This window comes from Athalia rosae, chromosome 7 (assembly GCF_917208135.1).
Source record: "Athalia rosae chromosome 7, iyAthRosa1.1, whole genome shotgun sequence".
Classification (NCBI taxonomy): domain Eukaryota; kingdom Metazoa; phylum Arthropoda; class Insecta; order Hymenoptera; family Athaliidae; genus Athalia; species Athalia rosae.
This window is the reverse complement of record NC_064032.1, coordinates 12,127,402-12,152,542: the sequence shown is the minus strand read 5'-3', so window position 1 is coordinate 12,152,542 and position 25,141 is coordinate 12,127,402. Positions and strand designations below refer to the sequence as shown.

Here is a 25,141-nt window from a genome sequence, read left to right as displayed (position 1 = left end):
GAAACGAAAGTTATTCGAGAAGAAGAAAAAACCCAACGTAACATCGCAACGGAGGAATTAAAGGAAAAAGCAAGCAAAGAACTACGCAAAAAAAGGAGAAACAAATTCATTTGTAAAAATTAAATTCAATCAATGATTCTTTGAACAATTAGGCAATAATCGTAGATTTGTTTCCGGTTTTTTCTCTATCTTCAATCGACGTAATATTGATGTAACAATGATAATAATAATATCGCACGCGTACATCTGTGGTACGATGAACAAGTATGCATTTAATTCAATTTAATTGAACTCACTATGTCTTCGTCTTTTTTCATTCCCTACGTTCTTGAAATTCTTCCTCAAGGTTTTTTTTTTCAATTTTATTTGTTTAATTTTTTCCTAATTTCCACCGACTTTGACTTGAAGAACTAATGCAAAATCAGTTATGCACGTACTATCTATACTATACCAACTGTACTCGTTCTGCGGATATACGTATAAAATGATTCTCATTTTTCTTTAGCCATTCAATAACATATAAATATCTATACCATTAACTTTTAGTCACTATGCATATACGAAGCACTTGAATTGCGATTTAGTTTTCCCATTTTTGTTTTTTTTTTTTTTCAAATTTTTTTCCATATACATACGTCATTATAGGTAGTGTAACTAATAGAGCGTGTGTACCATTTTTATTCGTTAGTCGAATCTACCTAATTGAATAATCATTGTTTCTATATGTTCGTGTGTGATTTTTTTTGTTCATTTCTATTATTTTCTTCATTTCGTTTTCAAAATCTACTTTACTTCGTATAAAACTTATCATCTATCGTAATATTATTATTAATATTACTATCGTTATTATACTACTGTTATCATTAAAATTTTCATCATTATCATCATCATCATTATCATCATCATTGTTGTGAATTAGTTATTATTATTATTATTATTATTATTATTATTAATAATCTTACTATTACTGTTATATATCGCGTTGTAAAATTTCTTTTTTTTTTCCTTTTTCTTCATTTTATTTTAAACAAATACTGAACTATGAACTAGGGTCACCTATATATGTAATGAACACATTTTTTTAACGCGTATATCTCCACCCCTTCGTCACATTTCTTTTCAACCTCCATCTCGATCTTCCTTTTCTCTATCTCTCATTTCGACGTTATAAATTTATATATATAATATGTAATTGTTAATAATAATTATTACTATTGATTGATAATAATAATTATACCGTTGTTATTTAGTTCTTAAATTAGGTAGTTGATTCTTTTTTTTTTTTGCTTTTTTTTTACCTTTTTTTTCTCTTATTCGTATATAGAATATAAAATATCAAAGATAAGTTATAATCAATAATATTAGATATTCATATATATAGATATAGATAATATGTATTCGTATTTGTAGTTTAGTTTCTTCCTTTTTTTTTTTTGCTTGCATGGTAGGTATAATATGCTAGTTACAGGTTAGCAAAAATTATTGTTCGTGTAAATCGAGTGTGAGTTTTTTTATTTTATTTTTTCTCTATTTCGGCTTCACATTTCAAATATGTAATATACATAATAAATTTATTTCTCACATTATGTACCCGTGTCTCTGTGCTGGTTAAGTGCAGTCATGTACATTTTTTTATCATTTTTTTTCTATTTTTCTGCAAAATTTTATGTATATAATATACCGCGTATATATTGTACATTGTCTTTCGGATAATCATATTTATTGTTTTTATCGATATTTATTTTATTTTCTTCTCTTCTTTCTCTTTTTTTATCTTTATGCATTCTGTTTTTTTTTTTCATTTCTTTTTTTTTTATTAATTGTCTTTCCTCTAATTCATATCATATATGTATATTTAAAAGGAGATCTCTTTAAAACGACTATAATTCTATACCCTAATAAAAATTAAAAAAAAAAGGATTATAATAATAGGAATAATGATAATAACGAATAACAGAGTGTCCTATTAGGTTATTGTGTTTTTCGTTTTCTCTCGATTTGATTTCCAAATTTTGTTTTCACGTTAGTTTCGTTATATCTGATTTTCATGATTATCATTATATCCATTATCATATATCATTTATTTATCACTCTGTATTACAATTAAATTTTCGGTAATAACCTAACCGTCAAGCATATATCCTGTCATACGAAAATACGTGTATTGCCTGTAAAAAAAAAATTTTACGCGGCGGTGCAGTATGTAAAGAAATATTTCGGTATAAATAAATATCAGTTAGAAAGTAAGAAATGAAAAATGAACTTACAATTAGACGAAAAAAGCGAAAACCGTAACGTGCGGAACCTGAAAATGGATTCGCGCGTAAGGGGGGTACTACCGAAAAAATTGCGGACCATTTTTAAACATATTATGGGGTCCGATATTTAAGACAATCGAGTTAGCTGCTGCTGCATTATGTGATTATTGGCATTGGCCAGATAAAGGCAATGGAGAAAAAAAAAAAACCCAAGTAATTAAAATAAAAAAATAAAAAATCCCGACTATCAAACCGGGAACGATCCATAACTCGATGGGCAGGGTGAAAAGAAAGAAAAAAATCAAATCCTAAAGACAAAAGAAATTAATAGTTTCAAACGTGTATGTCCTTTACCATTTTCATTATATTTTATCGATCGATTAAGTATATTGATCGAATGTAATTATACCAAGCGTGTCAACTATACGTTAATTCTTAGTCATTTTGTTTTAAATTTTTATACATAAATTTTATATGTTTACAAATATAAATTTAATATATTCATTATGCAAGTGTATCTATTTGTCGTAATTATAATTAATCATATTCAAATATCTTTGCGATCAAATAATAGCTTTCGTTATTCATAATGTATTTTAATAAGTTACTATTATTGTGTAATTACGTGTACATCCGATCGCCATTAAACACGCCCGGCTATAATTTTAATTATTGCTACAAAAATCATCATTATTGTTATTAGAACTATTATTGTTGTTGTTGTTGTTGTTGTTATTATTATTGTTATTATTATCACTATGACTATTGAGGTTATATATTTTGAATATCATTACATTTTTGTTTCATTTCTTTCCTTTTCTTCCGGAATCGAAGAATTGCATGAAAATTCGAGATCTAAATAGGTATTATTGGCGAGGTACATGAGAGTTTTCTTGTTAGCATTTTATATTTTTTATACAGCTATTCGTTCGTTTATATGAATATTCATTTATTGGTTTACTTTGTATTTATGTACGTGGATCGGGATGAAAGATGGAGAAAAAAAAGAAATAAATAAATAAATAAATAATTTCCGAAACATCGACAGGGTATACTACTTTTGAGATCTTTGATGGAGAGAAGATGATTTGAGAAAATTAAAAAAATTTTTTTTTCTTTTTTGTTTTTTTTATAAATATATATGTGTATGTACATATAATTTATGTTCAGTATTCAGTTTTGTTGCGTCATATTTTTTCAAAGTTTCTCGATTAATTATCTTTTTTTTCATTTCTTCTCAATTTTTGCGTTTTTATTATCATCATATGTATATTATAGAGCGAGTTCAGTTAACCAGACTTTTAAAGTTCTTTGGACGACCCATAATAGTAATATGCATGGATAAGTGTATAGTATATGGGTATATGTATAATGTATAGTATAAAAATTATCGGTACGTCCTGGAGGTAAATTAGTTTGCTATATAGATTATTTCATTATTCACTTACCTATTTATTTATTTATTTATTTGTTGGTATATAAGATAACAATGTTTATATATCATATATATATATATCTAATGTGTAATCAAAATAGCGAGGTAAGCCACTAGTTATAATATATGTAGAACCGCTGTTGGCTAAAATTTTTGCTCTTCTCTTTTTGTTGATTTTTTCCTATTTTTCTTTCTATTCCAGCAGTTATATCAAATGATGAAACGCATCATTGTAATTTAATAATCTATAAAATATATACCGTTAATTTATTTATTCGTTTGTTTATTCATTTATTTAATGATTTATTCATGTAGTTGTGGTCTTATACGTAATTATTTACACAGCGAGAGGCGTTTGGATAATGCTGATAATAATAATAATAAAAGTAATATAGTAATAATAATAACAGCAACAATAATTGTCATCATCATAACAATTACAATAAAATTGATAATGATGCTTTAAAGATGGTTCGCGTATATTAATTTGTATTCCATTATTTTTTATCCTAGCCAACTATTATTAATAATGATAATGATAGTGATAATGGTATCAACAACATCAATAATATTAAAACAGAAAAAAAAGAGAAAGAAAATGTTTATTATAAAACGTGTGTATGGGTGTGTTTTATTATTTATCTATATATATAGATTTATATATAAATGTATATACTATATTTACAAGATATAGGAAGTGAATTTATGTATTTTTATGTAAAGTTTTAAAAGATTTACCACGTAAATTATTATCATTAATAAAGTTTATGCTCGTATAATATTTATGTATATATATATATATATGTGTGTATGTATTTAAAGCTTAATTCTCCATCGTTATAACATATATATGTGTAATATATATGTTCGTACCAACCCCTGATGGACTATTAAAAAAAAAAAAAAAATCAGAAAATCAAAAAGAAATCACATCCGATAATTATGGCGATTAATAATTACTTGTGTATTTACATGAATCATAGAAATGATTGAGAAGAAGCATAGAACATTATTTATTAACCATTTTGCGAGGAATCAATGATTATTAGTTATCCACGTTTTTTTTGGATTCCTATTTATCATTATTATTTTTTTTTCTTTCAACATTAGAGTTGAAATTATAATTCTTCCCGATATTCCGCGAGGACAATGACGACCCGCCGATTTATTCGGGTCAACGATATCAATGATAACAACGATAAGAATAGTGATCGCAATCATAATCAAAATCTACGCTTAAACTATATGTACTTGCGTTTATTTATTTTCAAAGAGAAAAAAAAAAAAAAAAACATAGCAATAATAATAATAAAATAAGAGAATTAAATTTTCTTTTATAATTAAATGTTGTTAAAACCGTGGCACGTGATTTGTATCATTTGATGAATTTTTTATACTAATTTTTTTCTTCAAATTTTATTTACTTTTCATGTCAACGTAAGTATATCGGAGGTTCATCGAAAATTTGTGATTCGTAAAGTTTCGATTCAGAACAGAAGAAATGAAGAAAAAAAAGAGAAAGAAGGTACAAATAATTGGCGGAAAAAAATATTTCAAGAGAAAAATTTTTTTTTTTTTTTAAACGAGAATTATTTATATGGGTCAGTTTAGTCAGTAAAATTTTTATATGTAGTTATTCACGTATAAATATGTCAATTTTTTTCCCTCAAAATTTCCGAATCCATGTCATCGAACGATGATCCATGCGACGTATAAGAAAACTGAAAAGATTTGTTTTATTTTGTTTTTTCTATTGTTGAAAATTGTTTCCTAACGAGCAGCGGCGAATCTTTTCCTCAATTGACAAAGTTTAGTTCTAAGACGATCCTGTCGTCTTTTAAGTTCGTTAACGGTCGCTAAGGTAGCTTGTCCCATTTCCGTAAGCATATCACAATATACAGCAGCCTGTCTCAGTATAACAACTTTTGGCGCTTTTTCTTTCATTTCAACCTCAGGAACTAAAACTCTCAACTCTTCGAACGAATTCCTAAGTTCTATCCTCCTTTGCCTTTCCATGTTATTGTGAAGACTCCTCTTTTCCGTGTCCGGTTCGTCGTCCGAACTACTTCTCGACATGGTGCTCGATTGCATCGATTTCGCATTACTACTACTACTACCACCGCTACTGCTACCGCTACTGTGACTCTGTCTTTCGAATCTTTCGTTATTCCTGTCGTTCGTCGAACTACTACCACCCGACATCGATCTGAAATCGGACGTGCAATTGTTCCTCTCGCCACCGGATATTCTATCGAATTTGAAATCAACCCTTTCCAAGCTCAGGTTTCTACTGTTTCCACTACCGCTGCCGCTGCCGCTACTGCCGCTACTGCCGCTGCTTATATTCCCGTTCGTGTTATTGGAATTGTTGTAAATCTTACTACGCTTTTGGTAAGTTTTATGCTTCGGTCTTTTTGCCGGTTTCGGATCTGTTTGGGCCGAACGTTTTCTCGGGGCGTTCGACGGAGGACGACCGCGCGGTCTTGGCGGTGATTTATCCTTTAATGCTGACGTTACCGTATTTTGAAGATGCTGTTTGTCAGCCGCACTCGGATTCGTCGGTAAGGACGCCGGTCTGCACGGTTTGTCGAATGTCACCACGTCGATTTCCTCCTCTGCAATCATCAAACAATTCAACCATGCAACAATTGATATACGATAAAAAAAAAAAAAAAATATCAAAAATCGGACGCATCAGATTCGGGGAGCACGTGAGAATATTTTCTCAATAAATACTTCCAGGCGGATACAGACGATACATTTATTTCGCACAATAAATTTTATTCCTTCTTCTTCTTTGTTGTTTTTTTTTCTCTCAAATAACTCGATGATATCATTGTTCGTGTCCATTATCTATAAATATGTTCGGTAGGTACGAACGTACGTACCGAACATCTAGTTTCTAAACTACCACAATGAGTCAATAAAAATGAGTCAGTCTGCGCATGTATATACATATATGTATACATACGTGTGTATATATTTTGTATGTACACTTACGTATTTATGCTACGTTAAAACTCGCCGGTCGCGGTCCGGATGCTGCATCACGTACAGTGATCAAGAATTTATATACATATACGTATAGAGCGACACGGCTTATGCTCGAAGAGAAAAGTTGAGTAGGCGTACACCAGACGACTACACGTATACACGCACGGAAGGATATCGGTTAAGAGAATACGTGAAAGAGAGGGGGGGGAGAAAAAAAAAAAAAAAACCTTATTAAATAAAATAAGAAGAATGTTTCAAAGTACCGTAAGTTCTGCTCTAGAATCTCATAATCAGTTCAAAATAAAAAGAGTCATAAATATTTTTTCGAGTTCCGCATTTCACTCCCGCCGAAACAGATGTGTATCCTTTTCTTTTTCTTTTCGTCCGATCCAACCGACCGATCGAACCTTATTTTTTTATTTGTGGATTTAAAATTACGTATGCGTAATCGATTTTTATTTTATTTTATTTCATTTTTTTTTTTTATTTTTAATTATTTCTTTTTTCGTTTCATTTTACATTCATAGAATTCTTTTGCCCCCGAGTACCATTCCGAATCGGTGTGTATCGGTACGCTCGATCGATTTTATCCGTCATCTGCAGTCGGGGAACGAAGTTGCTATCCTGGGCTCGCTATTCTCTTTCACGGAATGAGAATGTTGCGAGCCAGGCGAGAAAGAGAAGTTCGCCGAACGGTAACCACCGCCGACCGACGTTCGAGAAGAAGCGATCTATATACGTTAAACGTGTGTACAGGTACTAGTACGTCACTCGGGTGTGTTGGTACACGGAGGAGATACGCGTGTGTAAAGTGTACGTACACTACACACGTATACGTGGGATATTCTCTTCTTATCCTCTGCTACGCGAAAAGTGCGCGGGGATCGAGAATCGCGACTATGTGTATACGAGCGTGTAAAAAAAAGTGTACTCGAATACCGTAAGGGCGTGTCCCGGAAAAGTGTGGGGTGATTCGGGAGGATCGTGACGCCGCCTCGTGCTCGGTCGGAAATTTTTTTGAATTTGAGAGAAGCGAATGAAATTTTTCCAAAAATTCCAACAGACGGATCGAGGAACCGTCGCCGATCCACGGATCGTATCAAAATGGCGAACGGATCGATACGTACGCAAATTCGCTACACGATACGCGAATCGTTACTTCGCAATGTACTTTGGCGTGTCGTGTACACCACGCATTATGTTTCATGAAAATGAAAAAAAAAAGGAGAGAAAGATTTGTAACAAAAAAAAATAAATAAATAAAATAAAAGAAAATAATAATAATATGTATCGTACGAAGTTTTCCGAGGTTCTACGAGAGCCTCCGGAGTTTTGGCACACGTGTGGCCTTGGCTTTACCACCGGTGGTTCCATATTCTCTGTACCATGATAGTGTGTAACACTGTTAAAATACTAGATATTAATGACGAATGTAATATTCTCATTAAATACGTGAAACTCGTTAAAATTGAGGGGCTCGAGGGATGAGGGGTCTGCACTCATCTGGCGGTGACCCGTGTGAGAAGTTTATTTCTTCTTCTACTTATCGTTACGTGTATCGAAAGAAGAAGAAAAATTGATATTTATCCGGACCTCATTGATGTGGGTTTTTTTTTTTACAGAAAAACTATACCATTAGAAAAGTCATAAAAGAACAATAAATAAACAACAATATAAAACATCAAGGTTATCGGAATATGATGTGACGTAGTAAAATACCAATACAATCGTAGGCTACACCTACACATAGTAATCGGTGAGAGCGTGTGTACGTATCGCGATGCCGAGTAAAACCCGTGAAAAATTGAACGCCGAAAGTCGCGGCGTGCAGACGTACGTACGTAATGAAGTGCTTGCGATACCGACGCGCGACGTATACCCGGTAGGATCGATCGTGAATCGTTCAGCGGCCGAGCTAGTTCGGACAATTTTCGGTGGGCCGGCCGAGCTACGGGCGAAAAAAATTGTCCGAATCGCGCGCCCCGCCACGAAGCGATTCACGATCAACCCGACCGGGCGTACGCGGTGGTCGCGGTGGTCGCGCGTACGTATATCGGATATAAACTTACACGCGTGAAAACGTTGGGTGTGTGTAAACGGCACGTGCAGGCTACACAGACACACGGGAACGTAACCGTAGTGTAAAAGACGGAGGCGTCGCGACCTTGCCGGGCTAGGTCACTGGCCTTCGCGCGCAACCGGGGCACGCCGTCCGGAACTTGTGTTGGGGTAGGCGTCGGCAACCGTCTCGGTGCTACGCGTCGCGACGCTATCGACCCGCCGAGATACGGCGGCGAGCGCGACTCCACCCTCCACCGGAACTACCCTTGTCTCGTTCATCGCCGTTTAAGCGAAATTCCTCTGCGCAGGTCGCTTCGTTCTCTTTCCCGTACGATTTTTTTCTTTTTTTTTTTTTTCTCTTATCCTCCCTCGACTTTTGCTTCTAGGAGAAAGGCGAGGATCCCCGTCTTCGGTGGAGAATCCTTTTTCTTTCGTAGTAAAATTCAAGGTTTCTTTTCGAGTTTTTTTTTCTTTTTTTTTCAAGAAAGTCAATATTTTATTTTATTTTTTTTTTTATGATTCTTTTAGATTATGAATTGAATAACTATGGTAATTCATTGGATTGAATCGATTAAAGGTGATTAAACTTGAGATTCGGTGGATAAAGAACGAGAAAGAAAATAAAAATCGGTATTTCGCAGTTACATGGACGGCCGAAAGTCGGTTAGAGCCAGTTACATACACATGCTAAATTGTTACATATTATGATGAGAAGACGCGAATTTATTAGACAGATCACTCGGCGTGATTTCAATCTTTGCGGGAGACGTGACGTGACGTAACTTTTCTTTACCTTTTTTTTTTATTTCTTTTATGAAAATTGTATTAGTTTTCATTTCCGCAAAATGGTTTCCAATCCTTTAAGATCATCGTGACGACGATGCTGATTTGTGAAATATATATATATATATGTGAAATTAAGCCACACCTGTCTTTCAACGAATGATATAAACGAAATTTTAACAGGTGTACGTATACGTCCATTATACAGGTATATAGATATAATATATCTAATGAGAAATTTAAATACGAAACACGTTAATGTCCACATCCAAGCGGCACGTGGCATATGGATCCGATCAAGGTCTGATTTCAACATTATAAAAAGACGAAAATAGAAAAAGGAATAGAAAAAGAAGAAAACGCGAGATAAGGCGATGGCCCTACACACGGTACGGTACGGTCCTGAGAGCTTTTTTGAATGACGAAAAAGAAATAGAAAAAACTCACGGATAATGGTAGAGAAATTAATTGACTATCGATCAATAGAAATAATTGATTAAAAAAAAAATACAAATCCAAAAAAAAAAAAAAAAAATCGATTTTTATATAATTGCCGGAGGGTCAGTGGCCGAATGTACCTACATATATATACTTAGAGATACCGTGTATACATAATAATAAGTTTGACGCAGGGAAAAAAGTACCTGCTACTACTCACGTCATCGTTGGTTCGATAAAATTGAACAGGTGAGTGCATAATAAATTTTTATTTATCAAACGTGAATGTATTTGTGTACGTACTTATACCGACCATCCACATTAAGTTATTACCCATTTAATGTTGAATAATTTCGATTGCTCAGTATTTTATTGAGTAGAAAGAAAAAAAAAAAAAAAAAAAAATTTTTTTTTTTTAAATAGAAATAAAAAAGAGGGAAATAGAAAAGAATCAAATAAAGAATCGTTTATAAACCCCCACGAGGTTTTTCAACGGATCCACGTGTACATTTTATTACACTAGTATACACATACGCATGGGAATGTAGGTATATACACGAGTGTAATATAAAAGTACGCGCAGGTATTTCTGGATTATGCGAAGATCTGACTCGACTTCGAGTTAACTCTACTCCAATGACGTTCGGTTTATAGCAGGCACGTGGAATTTTCGCCCCCACTTCTTTAATAGATTTTTTTCCCCTCCATTTTTCTCTTACTCACGCACATATTCTCAGCAACACGGAGCATACAAACGAGAATATCTGAATGAGCATAGGTTCGAACTGAGGAGAAGCGAAGCGGTTAATAAAAAGGAAAAGTAAATCCTACGTCTTCACAATTTTAGTATTTTATTTATGCTCTTTTTTTTTTCTCTCTCTCTGTGTCTCTGGTTTTTTGGTCTGATGTTCGACAAAAAAAAAAAAAAAAAAAGACTAGAAAATTATTACCAGCGTTCCTCTTTCAGTCTTTTTCACACGCGCGTGTGCAGCACATACCATGGGATATTCTGCATTCAGAATTTTTTGGTGACATTACCTTTTTTTGTTTTGGCTTTTGGTTAATTCAAATTTTTCAAATACCTCAGAAGCCGGGTAGTATGGTAGAATCAAAAGATGTGCGAATAAATGAGTAAATTTTTTTATTTTCTCTATCACGGTTGTCGGTGGCCAGGCAATATATGGGCGTGTCGCACGTTTCATTTTTGTTGAATAGTTTTTTTTAACTATTCTGTCACAATAATGGCGTATCTATTATATCAATCGAAGGGGACGGCCTTGAAGAAGACGGTAACAATTCACAATTTTAAAAGACCTTCGCCAGCCGTACATTACCATACCTTTATATTTGCAATAAAATGTATAATTTTTATCTTATTTCGCCATTTTTTTTCTTCTTTTTTTTGTTTTTTTCACCGACATCAATCGAAACAATCACGTCGACGATATAGATTTACACGTATAAAAAAATCGATGCATTGCGATAAGTGTTTCAGAAATAAAAAAAATAAATTTTGTCAACGGATATGCCACACTCCGTATGCGTTTTAAGAGAATTCAAATTAAGGTATTCACGAAAAAATTATCCGAACGTCATCTTCGTAGTTATTATTAACAATAATATCATTATCATCGTCAACTCCGTCGTCGTCGTCGTCGTCGTCGTCGTCGTCGTCGGCATATCGTCATGATTATTTATAAAAGTCTTGCTGCAAGAGGTATACGAGGAAACAAAAAATTAGGAGTCAACGAACTCCGAGTAGATTTAAATTCGGAGTACCGCTGCAGGGGATCGAGAGAACTTCGACTTCGAGATAATATGTTCTCGTGGGGACATACACGTGGAACGGAGAAGGAGAAAGGAAAGAAAAGGGTTATAAGAAATTGTTCACGACCGTTGCCCCACCCGGACAACTAACGGAAATAATCCGACAATGAGGTAAACGAACCGGGCGCAGGATGACTTTTTGTCGTCGTCGTCAAAAATCCGTCGAAACTTCTGCAGTGAAAATTTGAACGGTTCACCGTCTTATCGAACGGTTGGAGATCGATGAGAAAATTGGATAATGTTATACCGATGTGCAATTGCACGGCGGCCCCCCTAAAATTCTAGCTCGTCTACTTTGGCGCAGCAGATGCGGGGAACGAGGGATCGGCTTTTCGAAACCCTATAATTCATCCTCTCGCATTTTTTCTCATTCGAACGAACCATTCACAGTGTACCCGTATCTACGTTACATCGCAGTGATGTCGAATTCGGAATTTGGCAAAACCCCTATGCGATGGAGGAAACGAGAAAAAAAAAAAAAAAATTCCCATACTTTCTAAAAACCGTTCCCATCACCGCGCGAATACCAATACGCTTCATCGGGTCGAAAAAAGGAGAAGAAAAATCGCGAACAATTTCTCAAAATTCTTGAATCGATCCGAACCGACTGATCTAGATTTTCAATCGGTACGATTTGCAGAGATATCGGCTTATCCGAAGAAAAATAAAGAAGAAATCGTACGTCGGTTGCTTTGTAGAAATATCGAAAAAGGACGCTAAGTGCTTTTGCCGTAGTTTTACGAAGAAAATGTACGTAACGTGTGTAAGATATATATATATATATATATACCCAATCTATACACGTATTGTGTGTGGGTACAGACAGATATACGTAGGTATAACGCAACGTATACCGCGAATACGTATATCTCAGGCAACGATTCAACACAACGCGCACTTTGCCGGTGCGAGAGCATTCATGAATGAACTATACAGTAGTAGTAGCAGCACAGCGCAGCAGCAGAAGCAGCGATATAGCGTTCACTACTATTACTACTACTACTACTACTACTACTACTATTACTACTGCTACTACTACTACTACTACTAATAGTATGATTACTACTATTACACACCACCGCAGGTATACCACATCACTTTTTCAACGCGGTACAACCAAACGAATAAATAAATGGAGTGCAGAGGTATGTACATTATGTGTACAGAGAGACGTACATGAAAATTGTCAATAAAATTATACCAGTTTACACGTGCGATCGGCATCCCTTTTATCCCACGGGAGAGCATGAATGGGATGCGCAATGATCGTTGAGTACACCCGTGAGTTTTTCGAACAACCGATCGAAGCATGCACATTGCGAACGTTTTTATTACCCTCAATTATCTTCCATCGTAACGAGAATAAAAAGAGAGAGAGATAGAGAGGGAGAGAGAGAGAGAAATACGGTCCTCTTACAATTGCACAACCTCAGCAAACGTTATTTTCAAGCGTTTGCGTGCTGTCCTGTGTGTGTGTGTGTATCACAAACGATCGCACGTACATCGTGTACGTACAATAAAATATTTCTGCCTAAAGGCTGAATGAATTAAAAGACTGTATGCACATTACAGCGGTGAAGTTGCGCAATTTTTCAACCAAGGACAAGAGTGAGGGCAAGAGCAAGAGCGGCAAGGGCAAGGGCAAGGGCAAGGGCGAGTACGAGAGTAACAACGACGTGAGAAAGGCGGACACAAAAAAAAAAAACAACAAAACATTGTCCACATTATCAGCAATAATAATCGGACACCCGTATGACGTTCGCAGATGAAAAGAATCTGCAGTAATCAATGGATAAATTGAGCGATGTAATTATGCGGGGCATGTGGGGGGGGGGGGGGGGGGAGGAAGGGGGAATAATTAACGAAATTTTCTAATTAACTAAGATCATTGTTGTTGAGTGTAAGAATTACGAGGGACAATAAAACTGGGGTGGTCTGTATTAATACCATTGCTTTCCCGGTTGAAATTTCTATTGATATTTTGAATTTTACATTGATATGCGGTTGTCAACGTACCGTTTTTTTCTCGGTTATATCGTATGCAGTACACATAGGTTTCAGCGGATACATATAGCGTATATTACACACGTACGTACGATACGTAAGGAGGAGATTGCACATGCGGCGAAAGGGTTCAAGTCATCGCATTCCATGTGTGATTACCATTTAAACCAACTCCGCATCGACGGGACGTCGGCGACGACTCGGAAGAGAGATAAAGATAGAAGAAATAAGAAAGAATTGGAGAGAGGGAAATAGAGAGTGAGAGAGAGAGAGATGAATAAATTGCGAAGGACTCTCCCACGGTACAAAGAGAAGCACGTGTGTGTTTTATACGGGAATCTATATCTCCGAGCGTAGATTACACACATCCATGTGCCCGTGGTTAGATTAGGGCCAATTACGTCATCGGCACGACTACTACCACTATCATCGGTGGCAAGCTACTACGGGAAACCTAAAACTAAACGTACCCGGGGGTCTGGCCAACTGACCTTGATAACTCGTCGGATAGAAATTACAATTTCGCGTAGTCTGGAGAACAAAAAATGAGAAAGACTGAATTTGTTGGGAAAAAAAAAAACAAAAAAAAAAATACTTGCGAGGTACGCGCGTTTCTTTGTTGCGCTCCAGACGATACCAGATATATATATATATATATATATATTATATATATCCTCACGGTCAAGTGGGTTCGCGTTCATCACACAGTGGGTCTCTTAACTCAGGTATCAAAAATTAATATGCCGGTCCCCACGTTCGACGATATACACGGTCTGGATTCCTCGGGTAAATTTGTTCTTGCAATCCGTGAAAAAGTAAGAAAAAAGGACTTGCATATAATATACATATATTTATTCCCGCCGTGTCCGTAACACGAATTGTTCTCTTCTCTTCTCTCGTCTCGTCTCGTTTCTCGCATCGAACGATAATTATAATGATTGCATGTAATAATTGGCGAAAACAAAAATTTCGAAATTGTTCAAGAGTGGATCGACCGGACATGACATTCGAAACACATTGTCTCGTGCTACTACTCCACATCGTCGTGATCATCGTCGTCCAATGACCGCGACGGCCGTAATTGCCGCGTCTAGGGGTCATCCCGAATCGGTTTAGAGGTCGTGCGATTGGTACCTGCTCCAAAAACAAAAACTGAAAGGAAACAAAGCTCCTGCTTTTCAGAGGTGGATCGTTTGAACTCGAAACCTCTGGGACGACCCTCGGGGCCGACATCGTTCGGTGACGAAAAAAGTGACCGCGACTTTTCGGTAAAGGAACAGTAAATGAAAACAGCATCCGTCGGAAATTCGACCATTTCGAAAGTCCGCCTGGAGAGGGGGAGATGAAATACGATGGAAAAAGAAATTATTGAAAAAACTCACCGGAATCGGAAGGCGTTTGGACACCGAGATGGTCGAGCTTTTTACTGCTCGACGTCTGGTTGAGGTGGTAACAATGATCTCCCAACGATACGATGTTCGTCGTGTTGTTCGTATGGTTATTATTCGTGTAATTTTTTTGGATATCTTGCTGATGTCTGGAGTGTTCGTTGACGGAACCATGATTTCTACGATGATGATCGAAGAGGGACCTTTGATGAGATTTTTTGTCGGTTAACGTCCTCCTCACTAGTTGTCCCGTTACCTCGCTCACGGGAGCGGCATTTGTCGCTGTTGCAACGTCTCCCAAATATTCGGAGAGTTTTTCGTTTATGCTAATGGAATCGTGACGAAATTGGGGTACCTCGTCTTCGGACTCGTCGGTCTCCGATTCACAACTTTGAGGGGTTTCCGGCCTCGTCGAATCCCCGTCACTTTCCAAATTCTTAACAACCGTGCAATTCAACGCGTTCAAACTCTGGGCGGACGAATTGTTGCCGTTCGTTGGCTTTCGGTTTATCAAAAGACTCCGACCAGCGGGTACCTTCTTGTGTATCTGTACATCCTTCTTGGCTGGATGCGTCCTGTTGTGTTCTTTGCTTATGCAAAGTCCTGCCCACATACAATCGTGATGTCGAATTTCACCAGCTTCGGCCGAACGAGACGAAGACAATGATTTTTCGTAACCGTACGTCGTCGTTCTGTCGTACGGATCGTACCCGGAAGACGGTAAAATCCCGTCTTCTATCGTCGTGTGATATTGCTCGGCGGAAAATGCCTGGGGAAAATCTAGGTCGAATTTTTTCCATATATCCTCGGAAACAACCGTTGCTGTGTCCAGAGGTTCGTCCAATAGACCCAATTCGGGACAATCCCACGTTGGTACCGGCATTGTTTTTCCTGCGACAAAAAAATACGAAAACGATGATAGAGAATGTGCTTTGAATTTTCTCGGGGGGTGCAGCTTTTTTTCTTTTTTTTCGTTTTCTCCCGTTTTTAAACTTCCATTTTTCATTTCTACGTTTCTTTGCTACCGAGCTTGCTTTTGTAGAATACTTTGGACAAAAAGGAGAAAACGCCACTAATGAGACAATGTTGTTCGTGCGGTGGTCGTTTGGTCGGGCTTCGGCGGCTTCTGGGCAAAGGGATTCGAGGAGTTCGGAAGATTCTTTAAGAGAAAAAAAAAAAAAAAGGAGAAACAAAGAAGCGAAAACGAAAAGTGGATGCAACAATGAAAAGTAGAAATATATAAATAAAGAAAAGAAATCGTGTATCAGTTCGAAGACTGCGGTATTGGCTCTAGCCGCCGAATATAAAGTGGGGGATACACAGTCGATAAATTTTTCTAATCCCAAGTAGGTAAGCGAAATAATAGAAAACAGAAAAATAAAAATCAGATTCACGATGTTCTCGTGAACCTACAGGGTCGATATCTGCATATGTGACAGACTAGAAGACCTCAAAGAATACGAGCCGATCCCACGCTAATAGAATTACGAAGAAAATACAAAATTGTGAGAAAAAAGGGATGAAGATCGCGCGACGGAGGGGTGAAGAAAATGCTCGTTGGTGTTTCGGTGGTAAAATTTTCTTCTTATAAAAATCGTCTCACTTCTCGAGTAAGATGTGGCAGCAGTTGAAGATCGCTTCGAACTGTCGAATTCTAATCTTCGCCCGGCCATCGATTAATCGTATTTAATTAATAAAATTGAAGTTTTATTGACAGAGAGGTGTACATAGGTGCGGTAACACGTTGATATGGTAGTGAGATACCGGCATTGAGATACTAAAACGCGATATTTGCACGCGTGTAAGTACGACCGTGTACCATTCGATAGGGAGGGTACCGTTCGTATCGAGGTACTATTCGCGACTACTGTAGATGACTAAAAAAAATTTCACTCGATCCAAGCTCTGGCAACTCCGAAAATGACTACGACGCGACTACTCGGGGCCCACCACGTGACCTTGATAACTCTATGCCACGCGCGGCTACGACGAGCTGTTCTGGCCGCTATTCGGATCCACCGAATGTTACATCGCAACTAATTAATATCGCGAGTGAGAGAATTAATATTCCGCCGGTTTCGCGTAATCGTAAATTATCCGAACCCGACAAAATCTGACTCTTCACTTCTCACGCCCCCTTTTTTTTTTCCCCACCTCGACTCGACTCGAGGATAGGGTAGTGGACGCTTCTCAAGTTTCGTTTTTCTCGCTAATGAATGAACGAGCGAATTAATGAATGGACGACGAGGGGCAAGGACGACGTGGAATGAAACTTGCGATAGCGAACCTATAGAAAATTCTTCGCACTTGACGGTGTATCATCTTTTTACTTTTGTCAAATTATATATATACATATGTATATTACTTTATTTCGCTAAGAAGGAGGAAAACATCCTCTCTAAACGCCCACGCGATAATAAGAAGCCATAGGAGTTACTTAGGACGTGAGAATTGAATAACAAAACATCAGGTAAGTAGACTTTAAAGGGGGAAAGAGTGAGAGGAGAAAAAAAATCAAACAAAACGTGGAAGAATGAAGAGAACGAAGAGCCGGATAAGAAAAAAAAAAGCAAAAACAAAAAGGATTCCACCTTCTGGTGAGGAATCGCGAGACAACCTTGAGTCGCGGCTAAACCCGAAAAAAGCTCCGGGGAATGAAAAAAATTTGGGGTTTACAAAAATCGGGATTATAACGAGAAACTCGAAAGAAAAACATCGAAACAGCGTCCTCTGATCTTGACCAAAAATCGTCAATTCTTTTTCCCAACTTTGTTTAGAATAAAAATCTGAATTCATCTACGAATCGTATCAGTAGCAGAGAATTCGCTTTCGCTTTCTGTACCTCATTTTAAAGTTCCATATGCTAATGTGCTACAAAAAAAGTCTGGCTGATTTTGCCGCGAAAACGAAGACCAACCCCCAAATTTATATCAGAGCGATAAAGTATCAGATCAAAAATTGAGAGAAAAATTAATAATTGATACATATTAATAATCGATCTGAAATAATTGAAAACTTTTTTATTGGTTGAATGATAGGAATGGACGTTCGATACTTTCAATTAAAATTACTTGCCTAGCTCGAAACGGATCGAATTTATTACTGTACAGGTTCGTTTTGAAAGAAAACTAAAATATTTCGAATTATCCTCAACACGAAAGTAATTAGCATGTCCCATAGAAATTCCACAAACTATCGATTCAAATTTACGAAGAAACTTTCACACATAAATTTCACAATACCTCAAAGATATTCTAATATCTCCGAAACAATATAAATCAATAAACTAATTAAAAATTACTAACCTTTGTAATGATAATCCAAAAACCAAGTGTGATTACTCATGCGCACTCTTAATCAGAGGGTGTATTTCTTATCCTTTAGGGGTGGTGTTTCTTGCGTTGCAACAAGAAAATTGTAAAAAAAAAAAAATAATAATTCTTCGACTTAATTAAAAAACCAAAAAAAAAAAAAAAACCAAAAAGAAACTTGTTTAATTTTCTCTTTAAATTAAGATAGTTTAATTACTATTCGCGAATACCAGATTCGTTTATTAATTATTATTAGATAATTTTTCTATTTTACGCGCGCGCGCGCGCGAACCTCCGCGATTCACCAGCGAATTCCTCCTCTTCTCTTCTCTTCTCTTCCTTTTTTTTTTTTTTTTTTTTCTTTCCTTTTACTCGGCTACGTCTGCTTCGCAATTTGCGTATTTTATTTAAAACGCGAGATAATTCGCACCTCGGTGCTGATTATTTTCGAGTTGTTTAATGCAGTAGGTGTAGAATTCTCGTCGAACCAATTGTTTTAAAATTCAGGCTATTTAAACCACCAGATTTCGCTGCTTCTTTCAAGAACAAGACGACGACGAACACGAATGAAAAATGTATCGTATGTCGCGCAAAGATTTGTCGTAACACCGTAATTTCAATTTACTAAATATTCCAATACTCTTTCGATTCGCCAGGTACAAGATCATTCTAGCTCAGAGCGGTCCTCGGTGATACGACGCGCGAACGAAACACGTTCGGTTCTTCGAGCCGGTTACAGGCAACTGAACGATCCGAATTCCATTTACTTAGACCCGCCGCGGCTCGCCCAAGCACCCGGCGCCAGGAGCGGATCGAATGACCGGCGACAGGGCGACGCCCCCCACCCTGTTCGTTCGTAGCCCGAGTAACGAAGATTCGCCGATTTCAAATATTTTCGGATTCATCTCCAGTTCTGGAAGTAGTGATAAGGTTTTCACATTCCTCCTCTTTTTCCTACGATTCCTCTCGATGTTCTTTGCATTCGCAGAGGCGTGTGTAACATTGTAAGATTTTTGTGTTAAGATTTAAAGTAGTTTTAAGATTTCTTTCGATGTTCTTTGCATTTGCAAAGACGTGTGTAACATTGTAAGATTTTTGTGTTAAGATTAAAGTAGTTTTGAGATTTCTTTCGATGTTCTTTGCATTTGCAAAGACGTGTGTAACATTGTAAGATTTTTGTGTTAAGATTAAAGTAGTTTTGAGATTTCTCTCGATATTCTTTGCATTCGCAGAGACGTGTGTAACGCTGTAAGATTTTTGTGTTAAGATTAAAGTAATTTTAAGATTCCTCTCGATGTTCTTCGCTTTCGCAAAGACGTGTGTAACCCTGTAAAATTTTTGTGTCAAGATTAACGTTGATCAAATAACGAAAGAAATTTTTTAATCGATCTTCCGAATTACTGATAGAACGTCGAACAACCCGATCCAATAATATCGTTTGATTTCATTGATTTTCTTAGCACAGTTTGAAAGAAGAGAGTCAAAAAATGATTCCACGTTTTCCGAGTAGAAAAACGATCCGAAGGAACAAAGTCTCGATCATTCAATCAGACTTAGAATCGTGGGGGCGAGAATATAGTTTTGAAATTTCTCAATTTCCGTGAACATTTTTTCTCACTTCTAGCCCGGGGTTCTCGCATTTCGAATTCGTTCCTGCAGAGTCCGCATGGGTACCGCCTCCCATGCCGCACCCGAGTTTCCGTGCCATAATGTTAATGAAATATAAAAAACTATGGTTACTTGGGATTAAAAATGTTTGTAAAATGGTTCGGAATTTGATATGTTCGTTATCCACGACGTTGCAGCGGTTGTCTTAACGTACTTTTAGAGATATACGATAATTTTCGAGAGTAATCACGAGACGGACTACTTTTTATCGCGGATTAGAAACGAGCAAGCGCCTTGGTATTACGGCGGTGCCGCGCGACGCTGCGGCGCTTTACAAACGTTCGAATATACCGACGCCGACGCCGCGCCGCCGCGACGCCCCCAAAAAGACTGCATACGGCGATATACCTACACAAGAGAGTATTGCTACGTAGCAATCGAACGACGAACTTAATTTTTTGCAATTTATAGACACCTTGGAATTGTTCGTAGTTATCGTAACTCCATACTTTAACTTGCTCTCGACAATTTAACTTGCTCGAGGCTTATCGTCAACGTATACCGAATGCGGTGTTGTTCCATGACATAAGTTCAAAATATAATTCTTCTTCGCTCTGCACTTCTTTCGGCAAACGGAGAAGCCGATTTCCTCGAAATCTGCAGATTCACGTGTTATGCGACTCCGGCATGTGCATCGCGCGGATTTCCGTATACCGCGGAAAAAAAATTTTCAAATCAAATTACATTCGAAATACAAAACGAAATACGAACGAAATTTTAGAAAAGTTCTCTCGCCAAATTCACCGCAACGACGGCGAAACAGAAGCGAGATAATTGTGATTTTTTCGACTCGTTTATGTAACGTATAGATGAAGAGAGAAAAAAATCAAAAAATATTTTAAATTCCTTTCGATACGTTCTCGCATGGCGTATGAGATATGTATAGTTAAAGTTTTATACCAAAACTGAAAAAAAGAAGAGAGAAAAAAATTAACCTGTTGGGAATTCAACACCGCCGTAAATCGGGTCTGTGTGTGTCTCTTTCTCTTCTCTCCTCCATCTTCGTCACTCTTCCGCAGTTTTGCTGCAGCATCGGACGCTTCTTTCTCTATTCATTTTTTCTTACTCGCGTTATACGTACAGATTTTACCACTACTGCCGAACCGCTTTAAAATTCGTGTGCGTTTTTTTTTCTCACTTTTATACGTGCAGTAGTACGACTCTCCCATAGGAATTTGCCGAAAGTTAACGACCGAAGAACTGGGTCCAAAAAAAGAAGATGATAAAGAAAAAGATAAAAAAAGATCGATTAAAATAGATACATGCAGCATCACCGATCGGCGATTATTCTAAGATTTATGAAGATTGTCGAAATAATTAGCTCGGAAATTGTCGAGAAATAAAATTCAACTACGTTGCGTTATACTGCAAAAAAAAAAAAAAAAAAATGGACGCGAATAATATCTTCTATTTTTCATCTTTTCATTAGACGAATAACGAGATTCTTTCATCTGATTTTATCCAGATACCGACCGCACATGTATCACGACAATATTGTATACCTAAATCTGAAAGTTTAGTCGAACGCGACGATCTTGACCCTTGAATCGTTTATTTTACAATTAAAATGAGCAGGTAAATGAATGTGCATACTATAAAATAAATATATATTTATATATCCACGTATACCTAGGACGAATCGAATCCAACAACAGATGTAGGGATAGGTAAAGAAACTAGTGAGAAAAATAAAATGGATGAATTTTTTTTTTTTTTCTCTCCAAACAACCAGAAATAACGAAGAAACACGACCGTAAAAAATGTGGGTCAGAAAGAGAATGGCGATAGTTTAAAAAAGACCGAGAGCGAGAAGTTATAGGACAGATAAGTTTGTGAAAAAAGAGAAAAAGAAAAAAAAAAAAAAATCAAGAGCTATTGAAAACTCGTCAACCTGTCGGTCAGTTTCGTTTTTCATTCTAAAAGCTGTCACATTACCTGGATAATCTCTTCGTTTTTTAGCCTGAGGTTACACAACACCATATAGAGTCCCATTTTTTTCCTCTTTCGTCCTCCTTAGTTTTTTTTTTTTTATCATCTTTCGAAACTTGTGAATAATCTTCGGCGTTATTGTCGTGTAGTAATATTGGTAAACATTATGCCCGTGGAAGGGGGTGATTTTCATTGTCAGTTAGAGGACCCCGAGGGCACCAAAAATCCGTCCTCTTTTGATACACGCGAAGAGTCTCGGCGGTGAAGAGCTTTTCAGAAAAACAAAAAAAAAAAAAAAAAATACACATAAATCTACATAATAATAATAATAATAGACAACGCGAACGCGGACTTTGATAAAAGCAAAAGCCGCTTTCTTCTCATATTATAGGTGCCGATTGACGCTCGGCGCTTTTGTTCCGTTATAATATGATACACATATGTACATGTGCCTATTATACTCTGTGAGAATTTAAATATATGTACGTATATATAGAAATTTCACGCGATGAATATAATTTGTGTTAAGTGTTTGTTCGAGGTAATTGTCGCATTGCATACGACGATGAGCGTAAGTATCGGGGAATTTTTTTTCTATTTTTTTTTTTTTCTTTTTTTCCTTACAACAATTGTGAAAATAATCGCTTTCCAATTGCAATTATAATTTTTATATCTGAATTACAAATGAATGAAATCATAAAAAAACAAAAAAAAAAAAAAAAAACATAATTAGTCAATCGCCACGTGTCTTAAACGCGACGGGTTTAACGGGGGGGGCGTATATTGGTCGTAGTTTTTGTTGATGGAAATTAGTTTATAATCAGTGTCGTAAAAATAATTTCCTCGTAACACATAGAACATTCGGCGTCGAGGGAATCGGTAATTTAAAGGCGAGATGGCGTATATGCCCGGAAATTTATGGTAGCGGAAACGGGTCCGTCTGTCCCGCGTCTGCGGTCCCGTAATTCGGTAGACCATTGAAAATGGAGGCGCGAAGAGTCGAGAGACTCTTTCTTCTTCCATTTTTCCCATTTCTTGTTCTCAACTATTTTCACTCCTTTCCTTTTTTTATTCTCCTCTCATATGCTCGTGATGTTCACGCGCGCGTGTCTCTTAACCGAATGTGCTCGGCGCGCCGGTCCGTCCTCTACATACAAATTATACCTCCGAACCGACGCGTATGTATGATGTCACCAAGAAAAACGAAACGGAAAAAAAACGAAAGAAGAGAAAACGGAAAGGAAAAAGCGACGGACGACGCTTCTTCCTTCGACTTATATTATATCTCGACGCTCGCGACTCGCGGGCATCAACACCACGATATTCAATGCACGGGAAAACTACACGCAGACGGCAGAAGATTTTTACGTAACCCCTTTGGCGAATTTCATCCTCTTCGCGTGGAGACCTCAACTCTTTTTATCACGGGAGCCTTTTGATCTCTTCATTTGATGAGTATATTTTCTAAAACTTACATTTCTCACTCCGATGAGCCTCAACTGAATCCTATGGTACAAGATATCGATAAATGTAACAGAAAAAGAAATTCGATCCCTTTAGTTTAATTTTTTCCTATTCATTTTTTGCCCCAGAATTTGTCGTTTCAGATTATATACCAAATAAGTGTGGTCGCTTATCTCCGTTTTCTACATAATTGACCCTCTCACGTACCTATCTGAAAATTAGGAGAATAATTTCACAGTTGAAAAAACGAACAGAACGAAAGAACCCCCCCCTCCCTAAAGAAACACCACTGCGATTGGAAAAAAAAAAAAGACAAAGAAAAAAAATAAATAAGGGGAAAAAAATGGAACTCCGAATTTATCAGTGAAATATTGTCCGACAAGATTTACGGGTTCCCATACCGTACGCACTTGACTGTGCGACGCGCAGCCTGTGTTATATATACCGAGGCAATTTCGAACATACATAATTAGGGCAACCCCGAATATGTGAGGGAAAAAATTTTTTCGGCCCCCATGGAAACCCCCGACGTCGTATAGGTATACGGCGCGCAGAATTCGGGGGGGAGGGGGGGGGGGGGGGGGTGAAAAGGGAGGGCGAGAACGAAGGGAAAGTTAGGAGGAAAATCCCGGTCCCTCGGGACCCTCCGCGGCAACCGTGGGCCCCGTAAATGGGACCAACCCGAATTAGGGGACGCTTTTTCAAAAGCCGATCATTGGCCAGATTTTGGGAAGGGGGGAAAAGGGGAGGCCCGTTCCCCTTGATGGAAAACGGGATAACGGTATACGTGTTCACAAGTAGGCAAAGATACCCGTAGGATTCAGCGGTGGATGGGGCGATAATCTTATCGCTCCAAGGGTTGTTCCTTTCCTTTTCTTCCTGTTTCGGCGAGTGGAGAAAGTGAAAAATTATTTTACACGGCACGGCACGTATACGACTGACGGATATGTATAATATCCTACTTTACGTACACGTTATATTACCGCGGGGATATATTTCTAACAGTAACGTTACACCTTTAAAAATACAGGTAAAGTAAAAGGGGTCAGACGTCGTTAATTGACGTGTATTATATCTACATAGTTATTGGCTCGAACACGTCTGATTTCTCTTAGGTTTTACTCACATATCGCCCCGGCGTCGTTCCGACCGACGAACTAATAATTTCTTCGTTAACGTTCGTGCGGCTGCTGATTTTCGATTGCGGACGTTCGAAAAATTTCAACGAAAAATTTGCCGAACCTCCAGATTTATTCCGCACACTGAATTTCGTGAAGATTCATTCGTGAAAATTCCAACTTCAGACGATTCCTAATTCACGCTGATCGGCATCGTCGAGAATTACAACGACTGACGTTTGGTATCGAAGACACGGTTCGATGGAAAAAAAAAAAACAAAAAAAAAACAAAACCCTCGTCGATAATCTACTTGAAGTTTTTCTTAAACTTTTTTTTCATTCTCTCCTATCATCGGACGCAAAACGTTTCAAAGTGTATGGAGTTTTGTTCCACTTTCGAGCTACCTACATAAAGAGAAACACGCCTGACGGTGACGTGTCCATACATTGTACGTACACCCGT

General features: G+C 37.2%; 1 protein-coding gene across 2 annotated transcripts; it reads right to left on the bottom strand.

The window, feature by feature from the left end:
* Window positions 1-347: 347 nt before the first annotated feature.
* Window positions 348-19,594, bottom strand: LOC105687990 (myc protein). 2 transcript variants are annotated; one of them, XM_012403980.3, is made up of 3 exons: window positions 18,494-19,594; window positions 15,183-16,079; window positions 348-6,308 (listed from the first exon to the last, which is right to left on the bottom strand). In XM_012403980.3, the coding sequence occupies exons 1-3, from the start codon at window positions 18,531-18,533 to the stop codon at window positions 5,464-5,466; spliced, it is 1,782 nt and encodes a 593-aa protein (XP_012259403.2). In that variant the 5' UTR covers window positions 18,534-19,594; the 3' UTR covers window positions 348-5,463. The 2 variants fall into 2 exon arrangements, with proteins under 2 accessions (XP_012259403.2, XP_048514381.1); XM_048658424.1 differs by lacking the exon at window positions 18,494-19,594 and adding an exon at window positions 16,792-17,336.
* Between the last annotated feature and the right edge of the window lie 5,547 nt (window positions 19,595-25,141).